Below are 27,862 nucleotides of genomic sequence, written 5' to 3'. Positions count from 1 at the left end.
GGGGGGGGGCACCAGTTTGTGAATCCCTGCTTGGATAAACAGTTATCAGATAATATCACCAAGACCTGTTACATGTTCAAGAGATTGCTCTCAAGATTACAGCTTGTTTATAGGCACAACCACCAGCCCTCCCAAGTGTCCACACACACACTTATTTTATTTACCGAAACTGCCATGAAAGTGTGGCTAGCAGTGGTTAAAATGGAGCACAGAGCTCTTACTTTGAGTCCAGACAGTAAGGATATGTAATACCTTACAGCCTGATATACCGAACCCAGGCACTTAATGCAGGTTCCTCATGGTAACTGAACCCTGTTGTCACTCAGTGCACCACCAATGCAAATACTGCAGCTATCAAAGGCTGATTGTGATGGCCTATCATCATTTCTGATGCTTTCTTGTGTAATGAAATAGCCTTCAGTTTTGCTAATGAGTAAGCAGTTTGATACTGGCACCAAATACAATTAAGGAAACTGCAACACTGATACTGGGAATTGAAATGAAAGACGATGTAACCACCCTTTTTTTAGACCTGTTACAGCTCTGAAACCCAGCAAGTCCCTTCCAAGGACTACAAAAGATAATTTTGTGTACCTCACATACAAACTAAAGGGAGTTCAGACTCTGTGGTCAACAAATCAGCTTTGACCTGCCAGAAGTGAAGTGAAATGATCATTGAATCACGTAATATCAATATGAAACTCTATTTAAGTGCAGTGGCGCATGTCCAACTTTGTGCCATGAAACCATTTTAAAGTCCACTCAACACCTTATTAATTATTGCAAATCTTCTTCACAGTCTTGCTGAAAAGCAGTGAGTTGTTCATTTGTCAGGTATTTACTGTGGAAACAACATCTGTTACTGCACCAACACAAATAATGATTCTCTTCTATCTGGAGAAAGCTCTCCAAAATATTCCCTTATTAATTCAATAAAGGAGCCACAGAACTCGGAGTGATTGTTAACATCATCAAAAGAGTAAGAAAAATACTTTAACTCAATATGACATGAACACTTATGGTTTCAGTTATACTAGTTCAAAACAGACCTGTTTCAAGGAACAATGGTAATATTTTTTAATATACTATAAAACTGTGTGTCAAAGGCACACCAAGGCAGACTAATTTAAAGTGAGACATGCCACTATCATGGGCTGGATTTACCCTCTTTGGGGTCCTTAAATTAGCCAAACCAGTAGCTGCTTTGGGTACCAGTTTTGTAAATTGTATAGTTCTCACAAAAAACAAAGGCATACAAAAGTTGAACTTTGGAATAAAGATCCTCCATGCTTATTCTGTATGCAGGAGCTCTTCCCATTGGATTGGCTGTGAGAAAACTTCCCTCTCCAACCACATTTCATAGCTGAAATGGAAGTCCTCCGGGAGCTCCATTCTCTGTCCCAGCACACTCTGCAAACAGTTATCGACCGGGGTGAAGTCTGTGTTCTGGTTCTTGTCGTATCTGCGGCTGTTGAACTTTTCAATGCTCTCTCTCAGCGCACACTCCTCAGCTTGGAAATCCCAGGGACGGGCATCAATATCTGCAAACAGCCAGACAGGAATATTTTAACTGGAAAAATAATTAAATTAAAAGATAACAAAAAAAAAAGACATTTGAAGCTACTACCAAAGCATTGAAACCTTGCATATTTGTAACCTATTCAAACTGTGACCGCCTTTTACCTAGAAATGCTGTCTTACCATTTCCATATGCCCAGTCATCATTGAGGCGATGGCGTACTTTCTGATAGATGGCAGACATGGTTTTCGTGTTGCTCTTTCTCCACTGACGCCCAAGGTATTTGGTCTGGATTTTCAACAGTTTCAAAACATACAGCTGCATCATCGCCTGCTTTACCTTCAGGGAACGTTTCAGGATTGGAGCGGATTTAAATACCACCAGCATCTGTGATTAAAATTAAAATAAAACCAAGGACAGAGCATTTCAGAGACTTGGTTTCCCTTGCAATCCTCCTTTGTTTTACAAGAGGGCTGTCACTTCATGCCTCCTTCCTTTGTGGTAGTCCTGCTCCACAGTGTGATATTTCTTGCACTCTTACCATTGTCCTTGAATGTTTCCATTTAGTTAGCTTGTTTAGAATCCGCAGCAGGTTGATGCAAGAGAAGAGGTTCCGCCAGCAGAACTGGTTGTTGGCTCCAGCTTCCTACCAACATAAGGAGAGATTCAGCTTCACAGTAACAGCAGTGCCTTGCGTGAAACACTAAACAGATTTATTGTTGTGCTTTATATATCATTCATATTTCATAAAAATATTGAAACTACAAAACCTGTATGGTGTGTTTTTCTTTTGTCAATTCCATACAATTTTAACAATTCAAAAAAAAAAAAAAAAAAGAATATATTGTACCATATATATATGGTTTCTGGTTTCAAGAAAACTGAAATGTAATACCTGGAGTGGTTAAGTTTCTTACCAGGCTTTCAGCAGTTAACTCAGGCAGCTCATGAACGACACAATGTGGGAAATCCAGAACACAGACACTAGAAAAAGGGTCAAATCAAATGGGGTGGAAATGTACGTCACATAACTCTTCCTGCAAAGAAGATAAGGCTGGTGTACGGTCTACATGTGGATACCATCTAGTACCTTACAGTAACAACTGCACAAGCAAAACGGTTCCCAAAGACACTTTCTAATGCATGTCCTTAACAGTACCCATCACAACTGGATGCTCAGCTCATACAAGCTTATCTACAATCACCCCAGGCACGATGGCCACTTTAACAGCAGAAACTACAACAATTCTAATTACTGCCACATGTCTGTAGAAATGACATCTCTGAGTACATTTAATAAGAAAAGAAAACAAATACACATACGGGTATAGTATGCACCAGACTGAAATATGCATGATGAGTGTGTGACTACTACACTCTTATATGTGTTCTGCTTTTCAACTACTTTGCATATTGATTTCTCTGTAGAAATCTAGATTAATGCTGATATTACTGATACTGCACTCCAAGCTATTTTAGTGCTTTGCAGTTTCACAATACCTGTTTTTGGCACTGATGTAAGACATGATGTTCTGGTTGAAAAACTTCAGTATTAAAGGTATACAGTTGGCAAACACCAAGTGCTGGGAGACATATTCAAACTGTAACAAATAAAGAAAAACAGGAACACGCTAATGAAAAGTGCAAACGTTTAAGTATCTTGCTAATAAAAATATACCACTACGACATTATGAAACAAGGTCCCCTTGAATTGTATTAAATAACGTCAGCGTCATGCCTTTTCAGTTTTCTTTTGGTTAGATAGAAGTGCCTCATCAGGCCATTTGCTAAGGGACCAGTATTGCTTCAGTAAATACAGATATTCTTTATTTTTGCCATAAAACACCCACTGGCTTTTCTTTATTGTTATCACCAATAATATGGTAATATTACAAAATACAAATTCATTTTTTGTATTCCCTTTTAATCAAATGTTTGCACTGGTCTTTGAAATTTGGCCCCATACTTTCCCATGGTGCATTGTATTTTTCCAGTACAGGATGAAAGCCAGTGAAGCAGCAATAGAGATACATAGCCAGGGCCTGGGTTCTCACCTGGTAGATATGGTTGAGTTTAAAGTGCTTTAGCAGCAGCAGGAGGAGCCCAGATATGGCCTTGACAATAATTTCCTTATGCCTGTTCACATCAATTCCCAGCTTCATGCTTTGCAGGACGGTGATGCTAGTTCCCATAGAGAAAATGACACAGTGCTCAATTGGAAAACATGATTGCCTTGACAATACATCATCTCAACAACCTTCAAATTATATATATATATATATATATATATATATATATATATATATATATATATATATATATACACAATTACATATACATATATACAAACATGGCAATTTATTTGCGAGAACTATACCAAGAGTAAGAAAACTAGCCTAGAGGAATGGTAAGCAGAGTAATCCTCCGAGACAAATTAAGAGATTCTCCCTGCAGCTGTATCACTGGAACTGATTACATAGCAATGCACTTGTATGTTGTCAGAATATGTACAATTTCATACTGGTAATTGTATTGAAAGAAATACATAAACCTAAGATTATGTTTAGAATTAATTTATATTTGAGATTTAAATGTTGTTCCCTTAAAGCAGTGCCAAACCCTTACGGCATTTCTTCAGGTAACACATCAGCCAGGATGTTGATAGAGTCTGTCTTGGCCTTTGAGGTAGGGGCTGCAGCAAGCAGAAGTTTCAACAGGGCAATCTGCAGAAATAGAAACAATGTTTTGAATATTCACACAGGCATAATAAAAGTTCACATCACGCCTCTATCTGGAGACATGGCACACTTTGCATAATGACCTACTAATCTTTGTTTTCTTTAAATTAAATCACACAGACACTAAACTCTCATCACAACTTGTTTAACTGAGCTTTACAAAAATTATATGGTGCAGATTATATTTTTAAATCACAATTGCTTTATTTCACAAACCCCAATAAGCAGTAACACTACTTCAGGTAGCATTAGGTTGTCCAAAGATGGGAGTCTGTCCCAGGCATTATCCACACTCCCATTGCACTCACCACATACTGAGACAGGTTGGATAACATTCCCTGGTAAAGAATTTCAATTGGGCTCTCTTCTACCTCTTCTTCTCCCTGTCAAATCAACATCATTGTTTACATCTATGAATCTAAGTTCTCTCCAGTACACTGGCACAGCACAGACTGCAGTAACCCAAAGCTCTTTCTAGCCTATTGCAGTATGTGGCATGGGGGTTGAGGGCATAACGGAATAATTCTAGAGCTAGTAGGCTGGTGCCATGAGAAGAGAGTCTTCTCTGCTGCTAGTGTCCTATTTTGTTGACAAGGAAAAAAAAAATGTTTTGTGGCCCTATACTATACATCTGTTATCGTTGATATATTACAAGAGTAAAACAATCTTCTGATCCCACAATGAAGAGGTTCACAATGAAGTGAAATCTCCATTCTCTAATTATTCACTCCAGACAACAGTAAATGCCAAAAACAGGAATAGATTTTAAACTTTACCCCCCATTACTGCTCATACTGACCAAGGTCATTGGACACTGCTGTAATTCATCCTCTTTCTTGATCTGGACCTCTGCAATGGAGATGTACTTGTGCTGGTAACAAGAAAAACATGAAGATTGGCTTATGTTAACATTGAGTAATCATCATTAAATCCTCTCGTTTTTCTGTTTCCTGTAAACCAGCATTACTATTCTGAGGATTAGGGCAATGGAAACCCGTTTTCAATTTCTTTACTTTAAAATTGAAACATGTTTTTTCAGAAACCTAATAAAAAGTTTCTAAACTAGAAAACTCGAGCAGATCATTAAGGGGTTTGGAAGCACTCTTAATTTGCTGTTTATTCTTATTAGAGGTGTAAAATAACTTTTAAAAAGCAGCTCAACACCAACTGACACCACATTTCTGATATTTCAGTTCCAGTATCACGACTAAAACCAAAGCAGAAAACCCGATTTTAAAAAGAACCGACGACCATAATGCAACAACAATAGTGAAGTAGCATATCCAGTATTGGTCTACAGTTCACGATCACATGTGATCCAACAGTCTTGTGCAGCTAAAGGAGTTCTTTACAGGACTGTTAAGACATTACAGAAGCACTTTGAACTTCAGCACAGCTGCTGCCAGCAAATAAACTGTACAGTTCATCATTATCATCACAGTGCAATAATGTGGACCATCACATAACCACTGCCACCAGGTCTGGAAATTCAGTGAGTCCAATGTGTTCCTGTTTGTTCAATGCCAAGTCATATTGCTTTTAGCATGGAACACATTTTAGTTCAGAGTTCTCTCACATACCTGTTTGAGCGTTTTCACACTTTCATGGATGGGTCTCGGCAACCCCACCAGGGTGTCAATATCACTGCAGGAAAAAAAACACACCCTTGTATACTCAAAACCTACTTACACATAGGTAACTGACAGTGGAAACACCACAAAGAAGGGCAGTCTCTTCACAGGCAGTCTAATCATGCATGCAGCATTAAAGTACAAGGGAATAAAAGCTTGTGTGTAACTTGCAGTAAGTGAGCAAAGACCAGACCACTATTCTTTTCTGTAAAAAAATATTGTTTGGATCAAGCGTAGAATGAATTTACTCATAGTAGATTAAAGGTAGGCTAGGCAGCAGCCTGTCCAGTGGTGGGAAAGCATGATCCTGTTCAAAGGAAACACAGGTACCAGGGTTTAGTGTCTTGTCTCAGTGCTGCAGCTACAGAGCAGACAGCCACCAGCCGCAGTGTGATCCACTGGAGCATGCTAATGTGCTGGTGCTCAGTGTGCACCAAGCAGGGGAAGTACCGACAGGCAACTTGGCAGCAAAACTTCCAAGCATGTACACGCAAGCAATGGGCTGCATTTTTGGAAAACAAAGGACATTCTCAAACAGCAGTAGATCTATGGAGAAATATGGGACGCTGCAGTATTGCACAGTACAGGGAAGCTATCAACGGACCCTGAAAGGTAGAATAAAAAAGAATGGATTTTTCTCTTTCCCACGTGTCAATCGTTTTATTTCACATTAACTAGATGCTTTTTATTTTGTATTACTACTCAGGGGCAATGCTTTAACTCAATACATACATATTCAATGGATCTCATTAACTGCACCTACAAACTCAACTAGCCCATCACAATGCAACTGCCAGCATGGAAGCTGAGAAAGTGTTGTGGATGGTGACAACAAACTGATGAAATGGCTACCGATCACAGACATAAACACTGTGACTTTATTGTGACTATTCAAAACACACCCAATGTAACTCTCAATTGCAATGGTACAATTAATCTATATAGAAAACACATTTCCTCTGGTGAAAAATAAATGCAATCCTGCAAAACTTACTTTCCCAGGGTGAAGCCAATGAATTTGTTTCTGCTTGTTTCCAAAAAGTGTTCAATATCCTTTTCTCTGTTTTAAAAAAGAGCACATATTAACAGCAGCAACCCTCATTCATATATTCATATATATTAGCTCAAACAGCCAGCTGCCCAACATTTCGATATGTTGTACATATCTTTCTCAAGGGAGCCTGTGTTTGAATCAAAACACTGGAGGTATTTTATAGGTGTTTGACGGCATGACAACTACTTCTTATCGTTTATATTCAAATTCATGATTTATTCTTACATGATGTAATGATGTTCTATATGTGACATCACTTTTACTTATATCTTTAAATCTATATTAATTCTAATTAACATTATTTTATATAAACTTATATTTATATTATCATGTAATGCTGGCTCTGAGGATATGGTCTCCCCAGCGCATCAGCATGCACAACTTTTGAATTAATTTTGTTTATTTAATTATTTTTAACTTTTATATATTTATTGGAATTAATTAGTTCATTCTTTTCTGTTGAGTCCCGCTGGCATAATTGTGTTCAGTCTATTTATCCATTTACTTTCTTTTATTCTTATATATATATATATATATATATATATATATATATATATATATATATATATATATATATATATATATATATATACATACACACACACACACACACACACACACACACACACACACACACACACACGTATATAATATATATATATATTATCATAGACGTCGAGAACAGTATATGAGAATGTTTGTAACAGTGATGATTCTTGTGTACATGAATATGAAATATTTTCTATATATTTGTTTCTTCACATCAGTGGTTGAATATGAAACAGACACATAAATCATGTTCCACAAAAATACCGTTGTAACTTACACAGGTTATTCAGCTATTTTTATATTACAGAGGAAACATACCAGTGGCTATATAAAATACAGTGTATCAAAATATACTAGTTATGTTTACAGTAAGATCATTTCGTAGCAAAAGTGACATATTGCCCTGCAAGGAAATCACATCTGGTTTAGTGTCTGGCAGCCTTAAGTACCTTCTAATTGATTCACTGACAGTATTTATAATGTTTCTAATTGCAACTACTCCAAGACAGTGTTAATGTCAGGAGCTGCTTCTGCCTGCCATCAGTATTTCCCCTGAGCTAGATCAGACTCTATAGAAGCAAGAGCCTGTGTATTATTTGAAGCTACTTGGTCTTTAATAAAATACAATTCTACTAGCACCATGTATAGCAGTACAATCATTAGCATCTATATGATAAAAGCAACACACAGTTTAGATGGTTTCAATAAGAGGAGTTATTTTAGTCCCAAACATATCTCGTTCAATTAATAAATCGGTATTTTTACAGTTATAATGACTTTCCTAGCAGTCAAAAAAAATAATTAAATGGATTAGCACAGGCAATGTTTTTTAGGTTCAACTTTCTGGCATTTTATACAAAGCTTGGGTTAAATAATTTTGCATATTGTGCAGTGACTCAAGGAAGAACCAGAATTTTTGCATGACTCCCCCTGGGGGGGGGGGGGGGGGGTTATTTATTTATATATATATATATATATATTACACACATACATACATATACACACACACACACACACACACACACACACACACACACTGCAGATAAGTCAAATGAAGTTAGCTCATTTTCATGCAAAATATATTAGAGCTTTGAGCATCTCTTTTGCACAATTTTTCTGTCTATGTATCTGTATATTTTTTTATAAACTGAAATATTAAACACAGTCAAGAGGCTGTACATTATAAAGGCTAGTTTTGTGTTTGTTTGCTTCACAGCCATATTGTTTGTGGTCAATAAAGCAAATATAAATAATTGTTTTTGTTTTCATTATAAGACCAAGTTTTTGGACAGTAGTTCAAAGTAACATTACAATTGAAACATAATGCTGTAGTTAATGCACACCCCATCAGTTAACATGACAGTATTTACAGTAATGCAGTTAATGTTTCAAAAGTCTGTTTTACCCCAACACTAATGAAGTTATTGCCAGAAGGTATTGGAGTGTGAGATGCAACATTGCGTTTCTGTGTCCTGCCTTTGAATACAGGGATTGTGTAGCCTTCAACCAGTGGGGAGCAAAATTCTATTGACCTGTATTGGAAGTATTGTATTGAAACACCCATGCTCTTTGAAAAAGGTCAATGGGATCTTTAATGTCCACAGAGTAGACAGGACCTTGGTTTAACGTCTCATTGAAAGAACTGGGTCAATGATTGGCCCAGAGAGAAGATTGATCCTTACCAATGCTGCCTTCTGCAGTATATGATTTACCATGGAGGTTCCCCATCCATTTACTCACCAGGCTAAACCAAGCTTCGCTTTTTTGACAATATCTTTCTCCATGGTGGTACAGCCTGGCTGCTGTTCTTCAACTCTTACCTGACTTTGGTTGCCCAAGGCAGCCCTCTGGGCAAGGACACTCTCTCTGAGGGAGGTCTGAGGGGAGGGGGAGGGGGAGGGGGCTGGATGATGACGTCTCTGTCCAGATGACCCACCTCACCCTCAATCCCGCTGTCTGCATCGTCGTTGTCCTCCTCATCATCCCGCGCTTCGTCGTTCTTGAATGGGTCGCGCTCATTATAGCTGTCCAGGCTGTCCTGTTTCACCAAGGGCTGCAATGTGGACATCATTAAACACCCTCTTAAATCCCAGTGGTGACAATGTATCTAATTATATGCACAACAGGATGACCTGTAAACCTCTTGTGCTCTTCTGTGTTAGGCTTATGAAAAAGATGCATAATGATTTAGACCCCAGTAAAAGGAAACTGGGCCAAGCAGACACATTTTTCACACTGCCCTCTAAAAACCACCCAGTTGAAAATAAAACAAAAAAAAAAACGGTTTGTCGACGGTGGAACTGTGATCATTTTAACAATCTCATCCCTAAATCTGCGCCTTTTAACAAAACTTAGAATGATCATCCCTAAGTTGGCGTATAAAACATTACCTTTCAATAAACATGTGAAAAGCAGCACTGGCAGCCAGTCAGATGCAAGCTTTAAAAGACTAATTAAACATGTAAAGGCGCTTTGGACATGTATTCTATACACGAAAACAAATACTGAGGATAATAAAAAAAAATAAAATCACAGAAAAACCTGTATTTAAGGTAATTTAAAGCAATCTGCTCTTTCCAGCCTGAATCCCAGAACCAACTGTTCTTTTATCAGTACAAGTCATTGCATCTTGAATAAGCAGCGGCCTGTCACAAGCTTCCACAAGTATGCATTCCTTTTTCTGACAGGCATAAGGCAAGACTGCATTGTTTCCAGTGTCTTTGTTACATTGAGGATATGCCTAATGTTTTGTATGCTCCTCTCAAGAAGGGCTCTCATTAAAACTGCTGTCGCTTGTGGTGTAATGTTCCTTGTTTAACTCCTGTTAAGCCAGACCTACAGTTATTACAGTGCAGAATTCCTGTTGAAAAGCTTGGAAGCCACACTCCACGATCAAAAATCCTTCAATTATTTTATAATACATATTCTTTTAGCTTTTAAGTTGAGTCCAAAGAAAAGTATTTGAGTCCATTTCTGATTTCTTAAAAAAAAAAAAAAAACACGTTTCTCTTAGGCCCAGTAAACATGCATTTAGCATAAAGTAAATTCTGCACTAACAAAAGGGAGATACTTATTAACAACCCGAGGAACAGTTTTACCCAAAACAAATGTGGAATAACTTGAAGAAAGCAGTCGACATTGACTCAGAATCCAGGGCACGGCTCTCTCACCCTGCGGCTGCTGCGCCCCCGTCTTTGCTGCTCGAAGAGCTCCATGGCGGAGGCCGGAGGGGAGGCTGCCCTCATGCTCCGCACTACCTTGATACTGTTCTCAGGGAGGGGAGGCAGGCACAGCGCCTCCCGGGTCTTTACCTTCTTGGCTTGCAGGTCCTCAAAGCCACCGAGAGTAAACTGAAAAAATACACAAACCACTTCAAAGCTTACACTGCCCAGTGGCTCTATGATATTGGGTCAGTTGTTGCTTTTGTTTGAGTGGTTTAGGATTTTACTTTGCTTGGCTGCATTAGACAGGAGTTCTCTCACCCCCCACCCCGCGCAACAGACATACATTTTCAAACTGCCTACCTAATAAGATACTGCGGCCTAACATGCATTTGAAAAGGACCAAGTCCATGGAGCCATTAATGCAATCCGTATTTTTATAATAGAGAGGAGACAGATGGTTAGGTTCCTCCATATATCCCTTTTTAGTTAAATAACAGTGATGTCTAGTGATCAGGCATCAACCAATATGTACCAATATGTATCAACCCATAGACACAGAGAAAGCACTGTTGGGATTGTGTTATATCAGACTGCTGGAAAATGTGAATTTTTATCAGTAAGAGTTTCTCACCAGCAATGTCTTCCAGAGGAGGAGAAGGACCTTCTTAATGGGGAAGTGAGGAGAGTTCATGCTGCAGAACTTGGTAACCATTGTAAAGAGAAGCAGAGCAAAAGGTTCTCCATTGTACACCTGGGTACCTGGGAGGGTGGAAAGAAGTTTTATTGGACCTAGCAGTACAGACCGAGAAATGTGTCACACAAGCATGGCAAAGCATTTTCAACACCATGGTTATCAATGTTATACTGCAAAATGACCATTTTATAAGGGAAGCCATTGTCTTTTAAAGTACATAGCACCACGGTAAGTGTAGTCATTTTAATTTTGAACTTGGCAAAGTTTAGGTCAAACAAATCTGTCGATGACATATGTCCCATTCCAAGGCTATACATTTATAGGTTTTCAGTAACATTAAAAAATATCACCACGGGCAGATATCTCCCCCAAGATTATGATGCACTCAATAATAAAGAAGGCCGTTATCAAGCTTGAGCAAATTGTGATAAGCTGTTCTCTAGGACACTGTTATTCAACCTTCTGCAAACAGGGACTGGCTCAGTGTTCTTGTTATACAAGAGATCCTGCTGGACCACTTTATAACAAGAACCACGGCAAAACAACCCTTATGGGGCTTTTTTTACTTTTTTTTTTTATCCCAGTACAAAATAAGCAGAAAAAAAACAAATGCTCTTTTTGAAAACCAAAAAATCCCAAGGACGCTTTCATGGACTGGTTATTGAGAAAGACTGCTCTAGGATATAGGCAAAACGATTTTAACATATGTGATAATTATGCAAATGCTACTCACATAGACTTGAAAGTCCCTGACAATTATATGAAAAGTATCTGTGGTGTTATTAATCATGATCCAGGCATATTTCCTTCTTGTTTTAAACAAGACAATTCATCTATTTCACTCTACCTGCTCACATGATCACTATTGTGTTGCCTGTGCGTGTTTTTAATCCAACACCATCTTCACTTTAAATATTTTCACTTTTTTGCATTTTAGCTATACCAACCATGTTAAGATTATAAATATAATTTTTTTGCACATGATTTTATTGTGCAACCACGAGTTATAAAACTATTCCAATTATGGGATATTTAATTATGTAGGTACAAATACATAAACACTTCCCTGTTGCTGTCTTTTGCTGCAGCTGGGCATATAAGAAACAGCCTTGATGACAACTGATAACTGTTATGACTGTTGGTTTTTCAGAAGAAGGAGCTTGTGAATGAATTTGAGAACACTCTGCAGGGCACCGAAGACCGGTTTCAATAGCTGTGTGCTGTCAATCAAATATTTGTCTTTGTCAGTCTCACAGTCTAAACCCCTTACAGAGGATATCAGATGGCTTCGAAAAGTTTTGATGGTTACAAGTCCGATCACAGTATAAACTACTGTGATCAGGCACAAATAGCAGAGCTTGTGTTTAACTTTTCTTTGAGGTAAACGTGTAATGTGATGTTTTTAGGTCTGAACAAAGCCTGCTAAGCCTTCTGCCACAAATTTGACCTTTACTTCTTGCAATTACAATAATCATCATATTCATAATCAATGGGCCATGCAGAGTGCCACCATCTTGAGACATATTGAAATTATTGTGATGAAATGCTAAGGAAGGGCAGCGTCCGGTCAGAGCGCAGTATGTAATCTGGGGCTAGGTGGAAAGTTCCAGCAAGTGTTAGAGAAATCTCACCCATCTATACATTGTTACTACTGCGTATTGCAGCGCGCGCACACACACACGCACACAGGCACGCACTCACTCAGTTCTGTTCTGAAGGTCTCTCTGACAGACTGCCACTCTGTCTTCTCATCTTCAGTCTCCAGGCGAATGGTTTCCACCATGAGGTACATGCTGCTCAAGAGGACTCTGCAATGTAAAAATCAGACATCAGTACTAGGTATTCAGAGAAACAGCAGCTCTATCTCACCATCAGTGTGTAAGAGAGGAAACATTTTGAACTCATGTCTCTAGGTCCTGGGCCTGTATTGCAATAACAAATATGTGAACGCTTTCCACACTGTATTTCTACATTTAAAAAATGAGCCCTGTTCATTTGTGGCTGTGTGTGTGTGTGTGTGTTTTTTTTTTTTAAATGGACAGTATTTAGAAATGCAATTAGAACCACAAATTCCAGTACTTAAAAGACAACTTTACACTCACATTAGTAAATGGTTTAGAAATACATAAATTAAAAGTACAGAAGCATGGGTGAAAGATTTTTTTTTTTTTTTTTTTTAAATGAGTTGGACGTAAAGTAAAACAAAAAGTTCCCAGAGAATGACATTCCACCCCCAACACCCCCACTCAGTCCCAAAAAAACCCCAGCTTGGTCCTTCTTTCCTTAATAAAGAGAGGCATACTGACAATGTGATCTTCACAATGTAATGAATCTCGCTATGAAAGTGCTAGCTGGAAAGCATTGGTATTCTTTGTTTTTAAGTGGCATTCTGTACAGTCAAGCTAGACAGTAGCCTTCTATATTACTAAAGCGTTCACATTTGTTGCCAGTTTACCTGCTAAACTCTGTTGAAGAAGAGTCTGAGGTTTTGTCAATAATTGCCTGCTAAAAGCATATAACAAAAGCAGCCAATTCAATTCACTTTTAGTTGAGAAAAAAGGGGGGGGGTTTGAAGAAAATTCATGGGATAAACAAAGTTGGATGTTTTTTTTTTTAAATTATCAATGATGATGGCCCCCCCAGCCAATATCGACAAGTTGGTGTGTGGGATCTGAACTACAGTCACATGGCTCACCCAGAACTCAAAGCGGCAGTACTTTTACAAGATGAGCCAACGGGAACCCTCTGGAAATTGTCAATACAAAAGAGATGGGTCCCTCACCTGAGCGGGTTCACCACCGTGCAGGTGCAATCCTTACCTGAGCTCTGTGCTGTCTGCTAGAGAAATAGCTGGCTTCCTCACTGCACTGCTGCAAGCCTGGTTATTACTGAAAAAACAATAATAAATAGCAGATTAGCACTACTCATTGGCACTATGTAAAAATATATTGTGTGCATTTGATGATGCCCAGAAACATCTTGTGATGTGTCATTGCTGCCTAGTAATGCTGCTGGGAAGACATGCAATTAAATCTCTTTCTTCCACATCTTTTAATTACTCAGTAGAGACAGATAGATTGAGATGCAATTTCACAGCTGAAACCAAAGTAGCACTTACAACCTTCTCATTAAAAACCTGCAGGGACCACCAAAATACTTGTTATCCAGGCTCTTTCTCAACACTATGGAAGTGCTTCAAATCAGCCCAAGCAGTGCCTAATGCACCATGCTGTAATTACAAAGTTTTTAATAATACCACACTATATGTCACTTTTGGGTGCAATAATCATTCTGGCCAATTAAAGTGATACTGCTGGAAAACTGCTGTGGCTCACTACCAAGGTAAAGGTTCTGAAACTTGAACGTGTTCTCAGTGGCACCATGTAGAACAGAAACCTGGCCTTAAGACCAAGCCCTTAAACTTTAAAGATCCAGCTGCTTACAGCAGCATGTAAAATACTGGAAATTCCTTCATATATGTAGTCCTTTTTTCAGTGCTTTTCAGTAAAATCACAAATTGAAGCGATAAATTCGAACAGCAAAGTTCCAAATTGTGTATTATACAGTGCATCACACAACTGGTTGCTTTTTGAGGAGTTATCTATTTTTTCTTTTAAGGCACCTAAACAAGAGCTTTTAAAAAATATGCAAAAGCACAATATAAATACTAGAAGTACTAAGCGAGTGCAACTTTACTACTGAAAATCTATACGGCAGTCTAAATGGTAAACATTTTACAGTAGAAACTTTATTGAGTTAAACATACAATAGATTTACAGCTGCGTTATATAAATGCATGAAAAAAGGCATGAATAAACAAACAGCCACCTACTCTATTTCCATGCTGAGCAGCTCTAAGAGGGCAGTGAAGATCCCCATTTCATAGAGAAGGAAGGTGTTCTGACGAGACCAATAGAGCACGTCCAGTTCACAATCGCACTCACCAAACACACCTGGGGGCACAGCGCACAATTCATGCTAGAGGTTCAAATATATTTGGCTTGCTTGTTGCCTGCATGTTTCGTGCAGAGAAGCTGTGGCATTGCAGTATGTGCTGGCTTTGTGACTCAACGCCAAAGGGAGCGAGTGGCGTTCTCAGCCGTTATACCTTGTACTAGATAGAGAATGGCCCTTGACACCTTCAGCCTTTTATCTCTATTAGTAACCTCCAGTGCATCCAGCAGCCTCATCACGTACGCCTTCTGATCTGGAATGTCCAGTTCTATCCATCTCTTGTCTTTTACTGTGAGAAGACAAAAGAAACAATTAGAGACAATCAAATTAACAACTTGTGTTGCAGCACAATCTCAACTGTAAAGCAATGCGCCTGTTTTAATTACTGGAACAGCAGGGGATCTAAATATTGCCACCTTCAGATCATTTCAAAATCTAATACAGCATGCTATAGTACATTTACAGTAAACCAGTAACTGTATTGTATGCTTTTCATGTTGAGAAGCTGACTCAAATATTTTATATTAAGACCTCAGATTGCTCCCTAGGTGCTATTTCTATCCTTGCCTATTAAATTAGACTGCTCTGTTGATTAGTGTAGTAATGAAGGAGGATTTTATCTGAAGTAGTATCCTTACACAATGGCAGATCAGGTCACCTGACCAATCTCCAGAGGTTCCCAGCAAATGTGTGCTGTGGACTAGCCAGCACATTACCCTTTAAATACACAATAAACACAGTACAGCTGTAGACAAAGATGATATTGATTCGGGGCCCCAACTGTTTCTAAAGTGTGTAGATTATGTGTTGGTGATTCTTACATCCGCAATATTTCCCATCATTCCAGTTCCAGTTCCTTTCCCCAGTTATAATTGGTTCATGTGCTGTACAATGGATTTGTTTGGTTGTTTAAACTGTGCGTCTTAATTTTCTCAGCACAAGAAAAATATACGGACCAACAAAGTGTGTTTAGATAGTTTAGATAAAACTGGATACTTATTTTTTATGTAGTAAACTGAAGTTGCTGCCTCCCATTTTGGACAGAAGAACGTAAAGAGCTGTATATACACTGCCATAATGTAACAGACTTGGTGCATGAATTGCAAATCACTTATTTGTATTAATATATTTGTGGCATCTAAAAAGTACATTGTGCAGTATAATTTTATCTTAACACAGTGATTGTGTAGTCTAGTATTGCCTTTCCCATTGCAGTTTCAAGAGCATATACAGGAACCATAACAACTTTGTTTTTATTATAGTTTATCTTGCAAGAGCCCTGCCTATATCCAGCACCTGACTCAGAGAGGTCCGAGAGAGCACAGGAGGGGAAGGAGATCAGAGAGTTTCCTTTCCCTTACGGCCCTTTGACTGGAAACTATCCTCAAAGCTTTTGACAAGTAGAATATATGTTATTGCCCTTCATTCTGAAACCACACCAGAACCACAAAGTCCAGTTTTAAACAACAACCTGGTATGCGAATGAACGCAGACATCTAAATATATTGCTGTTTATGATATCATAGTCTATTTCAGTCATCACATTGTAGCTCAAGAAAGACAAGTTTTGCTGAATCACAAACTGGTTCAGCAATACATGCATTTAATTTAAAAAGTATTAAAAAAAAATAAGCAGGGCAATTATGCAATGTTTTTGTTCCGTTTTTAAGGTGATATTTTTAACTACTTTCACATATTTATACTAATCAATCCATGTTTGTTGTTGGTTTCCCCTTTTCTAAGCATATTATTGTAGAACATGTTCATAAAAAATAAACTCCAAACTGTCTGAGCCTAACTTTTTCATTTTTCCTCAACAAAGTCATTCAAGAACATATTAAAAATGCCAATTGCACACATAGGAATCATTTTGGCTTATAAATATACCAACTTATCAGGATAACCATATTGTGTCTTTAAGAGAAAACTGCATCATGGCACAGAAACTTTAAAAACAGGCTTAATTTAATCCTGGTAAGAAGCACAGCTGCAAAGCAAGCCCTCGCTGGGAGGAACAACGAGGGGATACAATCTTTGCTACAGATGACTCTAGGTTGGAGGTGAGCTTGCCAAGTCCCTTGGTAAGAACAAACAGCACTGTGGCAAGTGCCCTGAAAGCCAAACCCCACTGGGGAAATGAAAACTGGAGCACACTGAAGTAACACATCCTCTTGATGGAATAAGACAGCTGCAAAGAAAATGATTCACACAAGCAGGAACTGCTTTAAAAGAACAGACCTCATCATAGACATGCCTGCAGTGGCATGAGGGCTGTATACAGTGCTTGTATTGCAATACACTGAAAACTACCATTACTTCAATATAATATCCCCGTTGCCAAGGATATGCATCCGTAACGTAAAGAGGTATGTACTGTTTGTATCGCGATACAAGACCAAAAGCACAACAGAGCTCATTGTAGTTCACTAAGTGGTTCTTGAATGAAGAATCCAAGTGTGTTTTATAGTTGACATAAATACATACTCTCCCTAACTCATTTAATGAAGTGATCATGTGATCTTACTATGCATCATACATACTGTATCGCGACTTGCATATCGTAATATGTATTGTATCGTGATATTAGTGTATTGTTACATCCCTAGTTTTGTGGTATACTTATATACAGCAAGTTGGTCAATGTAAGCTGCTTTTACACCGATACAAAAATTATGTCCTGTACTAACTAAATGTTATTGTATATTTATTTACTTTTAAATATTTGTCCAGGACATCCTTCATCCTGTTGGCACAGACTCAGGGTCATAACAGACACAAAGATGATATTGTGGCAAGGGGCATGGCGAGAGAACCTGGCTGTTGATGCCACTGATGGAGCATTCAGACTGTTCTCCAGTCCTTTAACTGCAACACTGCCAATGGATTTACAACACTCACCAAAATAGCTTCAAACAGAGACGTTTTCCTATTCATTTTGATTAGCTGATAGGACTAAAGTCTCTGATTGAGACAGGACTAAAGCAGTTGAAACTGAAAAGCCTGGTAAGCGATTAAAAGTACATTACAATAGGCAAATGGCTGGCTGTCGCTGGAAAAGATGTGTAGGAGGAAAACTATTGAACCTGCCCCTGACCACACTCTCCTCAGTCTTACAGCACACTCCAGTACCACTGACCTACATCACACAAGCACTTAAACACCAAATTTGATTAAAAAGGAAAGATTTAAGGCTTGGTCACACAAGCAATTTTTGTTGACAGCAACAACTGTCACCCATGTGTTGCCTTGTGTGATCGGCCTCGTTCACATGCGGTCAACAACAGGGCAACGTTCTGGCAATGTGTTGCCCAGAGTCGAACTAAAGGAAGCCACTCTTCAAAAGCTGGCTGACGAATTTGGGGAGCCTTTCTCTGGTAAGGATCACATTTCAATTTAATATACCTTTGTTTTCTGATTTTAATCATAGACAGCATTTATAATATTCAAGTTATACTATGTATTTTTTTATACATTTATCATTTTACAAGGTCCTGTTTTACTTTTATTACCCTGCTCCAGTTTCAATAAGATAATCGCTGTTAAACATGCAGAACTGTACTGTTCAAATGTACAGGTAAGCTGTACTCTCCTAAAGGGCAGCATTAGTGTGCTCTTAGTATAGATCACAGTTTGTTTGTTTTACTTATTGACCACCTGGGCTAGTCTTTACTTAGCTGTAGTTAGGAGATGTATTCGCAGATTGAGTGGGCAATGACTCTAAACAAGCTAACCTGTGCAACACTGGAATTACAGTTGAGAGAGCAGAACAAGCCCAGGTCTGTGTGAAGGGCAGGGGGTTTTGCAGATCTGTTAGAACAGATAAAACAAACTCCACTATTACCAGTGCTAAACAATAAACGTCACCTCTGTATGTATAAAAGACAACTGAATACAGTTAGATTTTTTAATTCGTAGCTACCTTGCGTCCTGAAATCTTCTTCAAAACAATCTCTGTTTAAGGCAAATTCAGGTTCTTCGGTGTAGCTGTAAAGTTCTGGAAAGAGTAGAGAAAAACAAGGCTATACAAAGGAGTATAAATCACTAAATGACCTACTTCTACATATGCATTAAATACTGGATCAATATTGTAAAATCACATGCTGCTTGCATTCAATATTTCATTCTGAACTTGGAGATAAAGTACCTTTATCAATACTGACATGAAAACCCAGGACCAGCATTACCTGTGACAGTTGTTTGCAAGAGTGTGAAGGCGGCTTGTATAGTCTCTCATTAGTTTTATTTTAAGTGGCAGGTTACTGTCAGAAGTGCTCAAGTTCCCTCAAAACCCCTTTTTTTGTTCCTTTGAGTGCCTCTTTATGGAAATTATTCACAATGTTGTTGCATTGCTACTGTAGCAAGAGCAGAAGTTTACATTAAGTATAGACTATTGGACACAGGGCATGTCTTGCACATATTTAGCAGCAACCTCACATGAGACAAATACACTGGGCCAATGCTGCATGAGCTGCTCATGAGAGAGGACAGTCACCACCCCTGTGACCCCGAAGTAATAGTCACCACCCCTGTGACCCTGAAGTAATCTGACCACATATTAAGACGGATCAGCATGAAGAAACCCTCTGGGAAATCAGCATCTTTCTTGGTTATTGCAACACACTCACCCTCTACATAGGATACTCAGTTTAATTTGTAGGCGTCAAATAATAAAATACAGGCCGGACATAATATATTATGGTGTCAGGGACAGCCACAAATAACAAGTTCAATGGAATACTTGCATCATAGACCCAAGCAATAGGTTTAATTCACTAACTGCAACAGTTGGTATTTCTTTGTATTTAACAGCCTAATTACATATTGTTTAAGTAATTTTATGACTGATGACCAATTGTGAGCCAGCTGTGGGGCCACTAAAAGTGATTGAGGACCACATTTGGCCCCTGGGCCTTCTGTTGAGTACCAGGGCTCTAAATATAAGTAGCCACTAAAAAGTTGTTGTTTTTTTCATCTCAAAGACATTACATAGATTAGTCTTTGGTAAAGGTCTTTTGGGAAAGCTGCTTATACTGGTCAATGTTATAACTGTTTTAATTTTCCATATAATTAGTTTAGTATTCTGACTAAATCAAGCTTCAAGGTCTGTTAATTAGCATTTTTTTTCAAAAGTCCTTTCAAAACTAAATCACATGGAATTAAATCTTGGATAAAAATAGCCTTTGGATTTGTGTAATTGGCATGAAATGCCTGAGCAGAACAGTGTTCGCTGAAAACACAGAGCACTCACACAGAGGACACAGAAAGGCTCCTTGCTTATGCCCATCAGGAATAAGCAAACCAAATAAAGCCTGGCATCTGTCTTGTCTCACCTGAAAGCTCTGCAGTGATGCTGTCAGTGTCTCCATATTCAAACTCCAGGCTTGGGGAGTCCACAGAACCCTAAAACACACAGGTTTAGTCAGTTCACATAAACAGTGTTAATATTCGCTTTTTATTTACCTTTCTATTAGCTAACATGGGATTGCACTCAAAGTTCCCCTGTGGCATCACAAAGCTCTCCCAGGGCATCAGGTACACCAAATTGTAACCATTAATCTGCTGCCCTTGCCCTTAAGATATCAAATACTCTAGATGCAAATGTGGCATTTGTTACATTCCCTACAGAGAGATACAAAGTGAAAACAAACAGCTACAATATATTAGTTTAAGATTTCATATCCATACCAACTCTCTAAATAGGTTTTCTTGATTTATAAACAAGCATGTCAGTAATATACACTCCTAACTACAGCTGTAAATGTAATGCAGTTCAACAGTATGTGACAGGATAGTATAGAATATGAATTAGAAATTCATTGCTTAGTCACAATTTGATAAGCGATTCTCCAAATATAGGTAAAACTGTAAGTGTGATGTTCGGATGGATGGGTGAACGGACAAACAGACACACCCCTATATCCCATGTATCTGATATTCTCAGTGACATACTGAAGCAGGTACAACTGCCACCACTATCTCCCCAGTGGTGGAGATTAATGGAGGTCTTGTTTGATCAGCAACGTTTAGAAGTGTGTTACAGTCACCCCATTCACTCTGAGTACGTCAAGTTGGCACAAAATTGTCCAGTGATTTGACAAAAATACTAGATGGTGTTGGAGAAAACACAATCATAATCACAAGCTTTGGCCATAAATCATCTTAGGGCCATGGAAGGACAAAAGAACAACCCCCCTCACAAAAAAAACAGAAATGACACTAATAACTCAGTTCAGTTATTTGGAAAGAAAATCAGACCAGAATGATTTTTAGAGACAGTGTATAAATAGCCTAAGTAACATACTTCCTGATTCATAAAAAAATAAATATCAATGACCTACATCAATCATGTGAAAAAAACATAAGTGTGTTATATTGCTTTATGGACTTCAGAATGGGACTTTTAGGGTTGTTGCTAATGAAATAATCCCATCAATTGAATTTATCATGCAGATTACTATGTCGATCTCTTACAGTTGAAAACAAAAACTGACATCCTATGGTCATTTTGCCTGGGCAGTGTCTGTCAGTTGAATGCATGCCATTCATTAAGGTAAGCTGCAATTACATTCTCCGGGTGCAGTTGTACTTTTTCTTTGGCTGTTGCAGCCTTGCACTCTGCGCTGGAGTGTCATCAAAGTTAATATACTGTACCAATATGAAAGCTTATTTTACAGGATGTCAAAGTCCCAAAACTGGCATGAAACCCTACTAAAACTGTCATGGTATTCAATCCACATTTGCAGTTTCTGAGAACATCAGGACATTTTAGCTGTGCCAACATGACAGACATCAGTGAAGATATTTGTAAGGACTGCCATGGCTCTGTATTCCACATGCAAAGGAATCCAAGGCTTACTGGTGACAGGAAACATTTTCACCAAATTGTGCTATAAGCAGGAGATATGTAGGCTCAAGAAAGCGATTTGCTGAAGTGAAAAAAATACTAATTACAATCTATCAGCCAATGATTCCCCACATTTCTGTGTAAAGGACAGATACACAAGCACCAAGCAGGTATGACATTTGGCCTTATTAATGAATCAATATATACCGCACAGAACAACATGAATGACTTGGTTTACACAGGGGTGTTTAAATGTTACCCGTGTTGACAGTAATAAGAGTTTTAAACAATGCATAGAGAATATTATAGAGGGTACTGTGGGCAACAAAGCGATATCCACTGAGGTCACAGGGCTACTCACAAGTGGCTTGGCCAACTTACATTCCACATTTAAATAAGAATAATACAACAGTATTGTTACTATCAATGTGACATCATTTCTGTCTGATACAAACTATGGGATACAAAGACATTTCAGATGGCTGAATCACACATCAGGGTCTAATATATTATATACATTATAGAATTTATATTTAATCATCACCTAACTGAATCCATAATTATTAAAATTCATCATCTAGTTGTCCTAACTGACTGGGAGCTGAAAAGCATACCCATGGGTGTTTACTAGTTCTTGTCATGTTTATTCTTCTGCCCCAGAAAAGTAATACCAGAGGGACAAAGTGTTCCAATTTTGACTAATTTATGCTCCACCAGAATAGGAAATGAATCTTTCAAATGTTTCCTTTTCAACAGTGCTTAAAAAAAATAAATAAATAAATAAATAAAAATTATTTCCACTCCAATAGGACGTCTCTACATTTTATCTGTCATACTTTACAGTGTAGACCGTCGTATTTAACTTCACTGTTGTGCTGCTCGTACACGAACACCAAATACATCACTGCTAAAGAAAAAGAGAAAAGTGGATTTGAACTAAATTAAGTTTAATTTAGGAATGTCAAGCCCTGTACTAACCATATGGGCCAAATAGCCTAAGCAGTAAAATAAAAGCGATTACACTCGTCTTGTGAAGATCGGTATTGGACGTATATAATATACAGTACTTATGTATAAACTTTGACGGCAGCAAAAATCAAGATGCTGGGTCTTTGAAAAGGTTTTCTGTCCTCTCTCCATGAATATGCAGAAGGAAATGACATAGTTCGTAACACATTGTAAGTCTTTTACACTTTGCATCAATATTATTAACAGCTGTTTGCGGATGGGCACATCATTAGTTTCAAATAGTCACTGGCTCTCAATTTAGTATTAACAATATACTTAGCTACTAACGACAAATCAGCTCAAGATACACAGCCGTCACATCACATTTGACGCTTCCACACGTCTCCTATATGTATTTTTAGCTGTAGTTCGAACTGTCATATATCGGCTCAGGTTAGGTATGCTTTGGAAAGAGCCAGGATAAACGAAACTCAGCGGCACCAAACCCACTGCACAGCTTTACAACACGCCGAAATAAAATCGAACGCAGAACAAATTCCTCTCACCTCGGATTCTTTCCGCTGGTTCTTGAAGAATTCTTTGACTTTAGGCAGGACTTTGTGTTTACTGCTGTTATTGTTATTGTTCGACCCTTCCATTTGGGCAGCTTGCATGTGCCCGACCTGTCACTGCTATGCATTAGGATACTTGAAACAGTCACATTGAAGCCAGCTGGGGACTTCAGTCTAGAAACACCTCCTTGTTGGCGGGATTGGTGGGACCAAGACTAATGTGGGACAGGGCTTGCAAAAGACGCGGTTGCAACTGGTCGCTTGCATTATCAATTAGGTCTAATAAAGTACTGGCGGCATTGTCTGGAGGCTTGGCTTGGGTTTCTTCTATGCACATCCCTTCAGGCAGCAGCAGTTGTGAATTGTGATAGACGTCTATAATGAAATAAGAAATAGTCTGCTTGTGTGTACCAATCCCTCTGTAGTCATCATTTGTGGATGGAGAAGCTACAGTGCACTAAATAATCTCGGTGCTGGGGGTCTATCACAAGTGGAAACAAATGCCATTAAAGCAGTCTTCTTGTAGAATATTTTATTAAACTTTTGATTGCATTTAAAGATCTCACAAGAATGTGATCCCACGAGAATGTTTCATTTCACACTAAACTGGAACCCCTTGCTGCTAAATGACTACATCCTTAGAATCTCTAGCCTGCTGAGAAGTAGAAAGCACTTACTAGCCAGTAAATGTGTGAGACTTTCATGCATTAGGTCTCCCCAGTGGGGCACCTATTGGCCATGGTAAAATGTTATGCAGGACAGTAGCAGTTTACTGAATTACTACATTACTCATAACTGGAAGACTGAACACTCAACATACTCTGTTTTCAAGTTTACACAAAGAACATGGTGTGACTTATATTGTGGTTTATTAATGAAGGTTAGCCAGTCCTTTCTATTTTTGGACTCTCTGGGTTTTCGTTTACTTATTCTACTGTAACTAAGAGTCCCGAGGCAGTCCTTTGTTGTTTGCACTGTAAACCATGACTTCCCGTACCATTGTTCAAAGATGACATACAGATGCATTGTAGCTGATATTCTACTGCAGCAGTTTCTTCTCTTCAGCTGCTGTGTGGACTATAATGGTCTCAAGGCTAACCACGCTCAAACACACACTAAACCTTTGATTTGTGGTATTGGTGCCAAACATGTCATTTCTGAATCTGTTTATGCATTGCAATGTTTGAAAATGCTTCTTTTTACCTCTAGATCTGGTCTTAACCAACACACTGCTGCTAGCCACAGCTGAGCATGCTAACTCAATAGTGCTGGATTTGCAATATGACTCAATTGATTCAATTAATTATACATTTTTGCAGTACAATATAAGAAACTTTACAAATGACAGACGTCCTAAGTGTGTCTCTGTCCTCTCACCCCCATTTACCAGTGAATTATACAATTCCAACATAACATACAACAAAAAAAAAAAAAAAAAAACAACATACCACAGAACAACAACAAACAAACAAACAAAACAAATATTTCAACAATTCAACAACATAAAATACAATATATACATTAATAAAGTTGATTAGAAAAAAACATGCATCCAAATTAAAGCTAAAAACTGTTATACTCTTACATGTATAAATAAACCCCACTAGGAATAAAACTGAATACAAATATTAATATTAATAGTAATACTACTACTACTACTACTACTACTAATAATAATAATAATAATAATAATAACTGACTCAAGCTGATTCCAAATAGGGTAGGAGACACAGAGCAGCCTGATATTTTATTCTGACACTGGAACAACTGAAAGACATAACAAATGAAGTGCTTTGTGCCTGTGTTATTCTTGCAGTCCATATTGGAGAGAGAGTTATGGTTTCATGCACGGCTGATATGTCATGTTGTCTTGAAGTGTAAGTTGCCTTCAGGGAGATAAGCATCCGATCTCTGTGTGACCTATACTCACAAATACATTCAGCCCTCACTTATGGCCATTGTCTGGAACATCTGGAAAGAACACTGGAGTCTACATGAAAAACATTAGACAAAACATGAATCCAAGGGATAGATAGGTACCCATTGTAAAAACACAATGCTCGTGCTCTCCGATGAGAAGCATTCTGTGCACTACCTTCAGAATTAATTATTGATTGGTATAACTGGAAGGACTTAAAGTGCATTGCTTTACATTGCTGATCTTTTTTTCTAAAGCACTTTACATGATAACATGACTAAAGCCTTAATATTACATACAAGCAATCCCGTATCACTTAACTCAGTAACATATTGTGAGGTATTTCCTCTGCTGTTGCAGCCCTTTTAATTTATGAGATGAACTGTTATCGCTTTAGTCAGGAGTTACAGTATATATGGATATCAATAATAATAAGCGACACTCACCTATCAGTTCTGTACAGTGGGATCCCATTTGCACCAAGTTTAGCTGCTTGGTGGCACTCAATCACAAAGACCGGAAGTGACCTGCTCAAGGCCACTCAGGGAATCTGTTATCTGAGCTGCAATTTAAACTCCAGATCAAGATCTGCTTGTTCTTAACTGTTAAACTAAGCAGCCTCCTGAAATTCAAATGCAATCTTAAGGGAGCTGGGAAACATCTATTCCGTGCAGTGCGTCGCAGAGGTCAGGTGAATGGAAGGGTCGTGGCGATTAATGGAAGCTCTTACAAGCCCACATTATTCCTGCATAATGGATGGGCTACTGGGGTCACTGCAACTGCAGTCAGGGAATTCAGAGCAATACATGGTACAGTGTTATTGGAAGATTTTTCTATCCCTTACTCTATTTAATGGATTTCAAAAATCACAACACATGCACTGGGTGAATTTGCTGCATTGCACTTGTTATCAACACAAAATATCCTATAAACACACCTATTTGGGGACTCCTCGTTCATGGGGTAACAAGAGTGTTTGATGAAAGTTCGTAACCTCTATTTCTCTCACCATATATACAGTACAGTATACTATATATGTATTATAGTATTTCTGCTGTAGTATTTTCACCAGAGTTCTGCTCACCTGTGATGATCATAAATGCATTTGCCTGAAGATTATTCTTTTATAATTGTATCAAACTCAAATACTGTAGTGCCAGAGGCTACAGTATTTTTTCCCCATTGCTACGTTATACTGTCAACACTCTAATACACAAGAGTTCTTTTAATATTATTGTCAGCTTAGTTCCAGAAAAGTGTAAAATACTGAATCAATGGGGAAAGAATATACATTGAAGATTTAGACACAAACGTGACCCCTGTGGAAATCTAACATTTCTTCCCGTTATTTAAGTTTTCAGGTAACGTCCATCCTTTGGATGAGACATAAAACTGAGGACCTATTGTAAATGACTCTGCAGCAGTTGTCAATCCATAGTTCACTCTCCATCTCTAAGTTCATTTGGATAAAAAATGTCTGCTAAATGACTAATTAATAATAATTAATAATATCAAGAAGTAAACCCTAAGAGGTAGATTTGCATTACCATTAGTTATTTCTTTGTGTCGGTTTACTCCATAAACACTCATACATTTAATAGAAGGGCCAAATGAACAAAGCATGTTTGTTTTTTGTTTGTTTGTTTTTTTCAATATTCGCCTGGCTGCTGTTTTCTGTACTGTTCAGTAAAAGTTTATAGAAAACAGTGGTATTTTTAGTGGTAATGGAATGTAAATACATTATAATCGCTTAGGCTTTCGAATATTTCCCATAGGCATTTTTCTACTATCAGTGTGAATCACAAACATCCAGAATAAGTTCATTTTTTAGAATTTACATGTGTCACTAATAATGGGAACCACTTGATTGCTTTCCTGTCATTCTTTAGATAAACAGACATGTTTAATTGTATAAGCGTGTTCATTGTTATTTAACTTTATTGCTTAGATATCTATATTGTGACTGGGGAAAAGCATTTCATTTTAGTCACATGTATTATTTTTTTTATTATTATTGAAAAGTAGCATCCTTGGTCAGGATCTTGTCAAGTATGTTATTTATACAATAAATGTTAATAACAAATCTTCCATCCTGCACACCTTTTTACAAAGATATCGATAGGTCTATTACACTGATGGCTGTATTTTGGGGAACCATGGAAAAGCTGTTTTCAGTACATTGGGTTTTCTTGTAGTGTGGCAATGCCTCTGCTGCTTCTTGAGTTCACCGCTTCGAATTTTACTCTTGTGGTCCCTTTGGAGAAAAGGTTCTAGGAA

The 27,862-nt window shown here is 38.1% G+C and overlaps 1 protein-coding gene across 1 annotated transcript; it reads right to left on the bottom strand.

Annotated features, from left to right (window-relative positions):
* LOC121318158 (striatin-interacting proteins 2-like) lies at positions 1–23,782 on the bottom strand. Its single transcript, XM_041254543.1, has 21 exons — positions 23,662–23,782; positions 20,634–20,703; positions 19,223–19,297; positions 15,458–15,592; positions 15,182–15,302; positions 14,169–14,237; positions 13,051–13,157; positions 11,287–11,414; positions 10,662–10,841; positions 9,312–9,544; positions 6,883–6,948; positions 5,838–5,901; positions 5,057–5,128; positions 4,566–4,640; positions 4,145–4,242; positions 3,574–3,700; positions 3,020–3,120; positions 2,437–2,503; positions 2,061–2,165; positions 1,702–1,906; positions 1–1,541 (listed from the first exon to the last, which is right to left on the bottom strand). The coding sequence occupies exons 1-21, from the start codon at positions 23,767–23,769 to the stop codon at positions 1,291–1,293; spliced, it is 2,457 nt and encodes an 818-aa protein (XP_041110477.1). The 5' UTR covers positions 23,770–23,782; the 3' UTR covers positions 1–1,290.
* Between the last annotated feature and the right edge of the window lie 4,080 nt (positions 23,783–27,862).

Source organism: Polyodon spathula, chromosome 7 (assembly GCF_017654505.1).
Source record: "Polyodon spathula isolate WHYD16114869_AA chromosome 7, ASM1765450v1, whole genome shotgun sequence".
NCBI classification, from domain to species: Eukaryota; Metazoa; Chordata; class Actinopteri; order Acipenseriformes; family Polyodontidae; genus Polyodon; species Polyodon spathula.
Note: the sequence above shows the minus strand (reverse complement) of the source record. Positions and strands in the feature narration are given on the sequence as shown.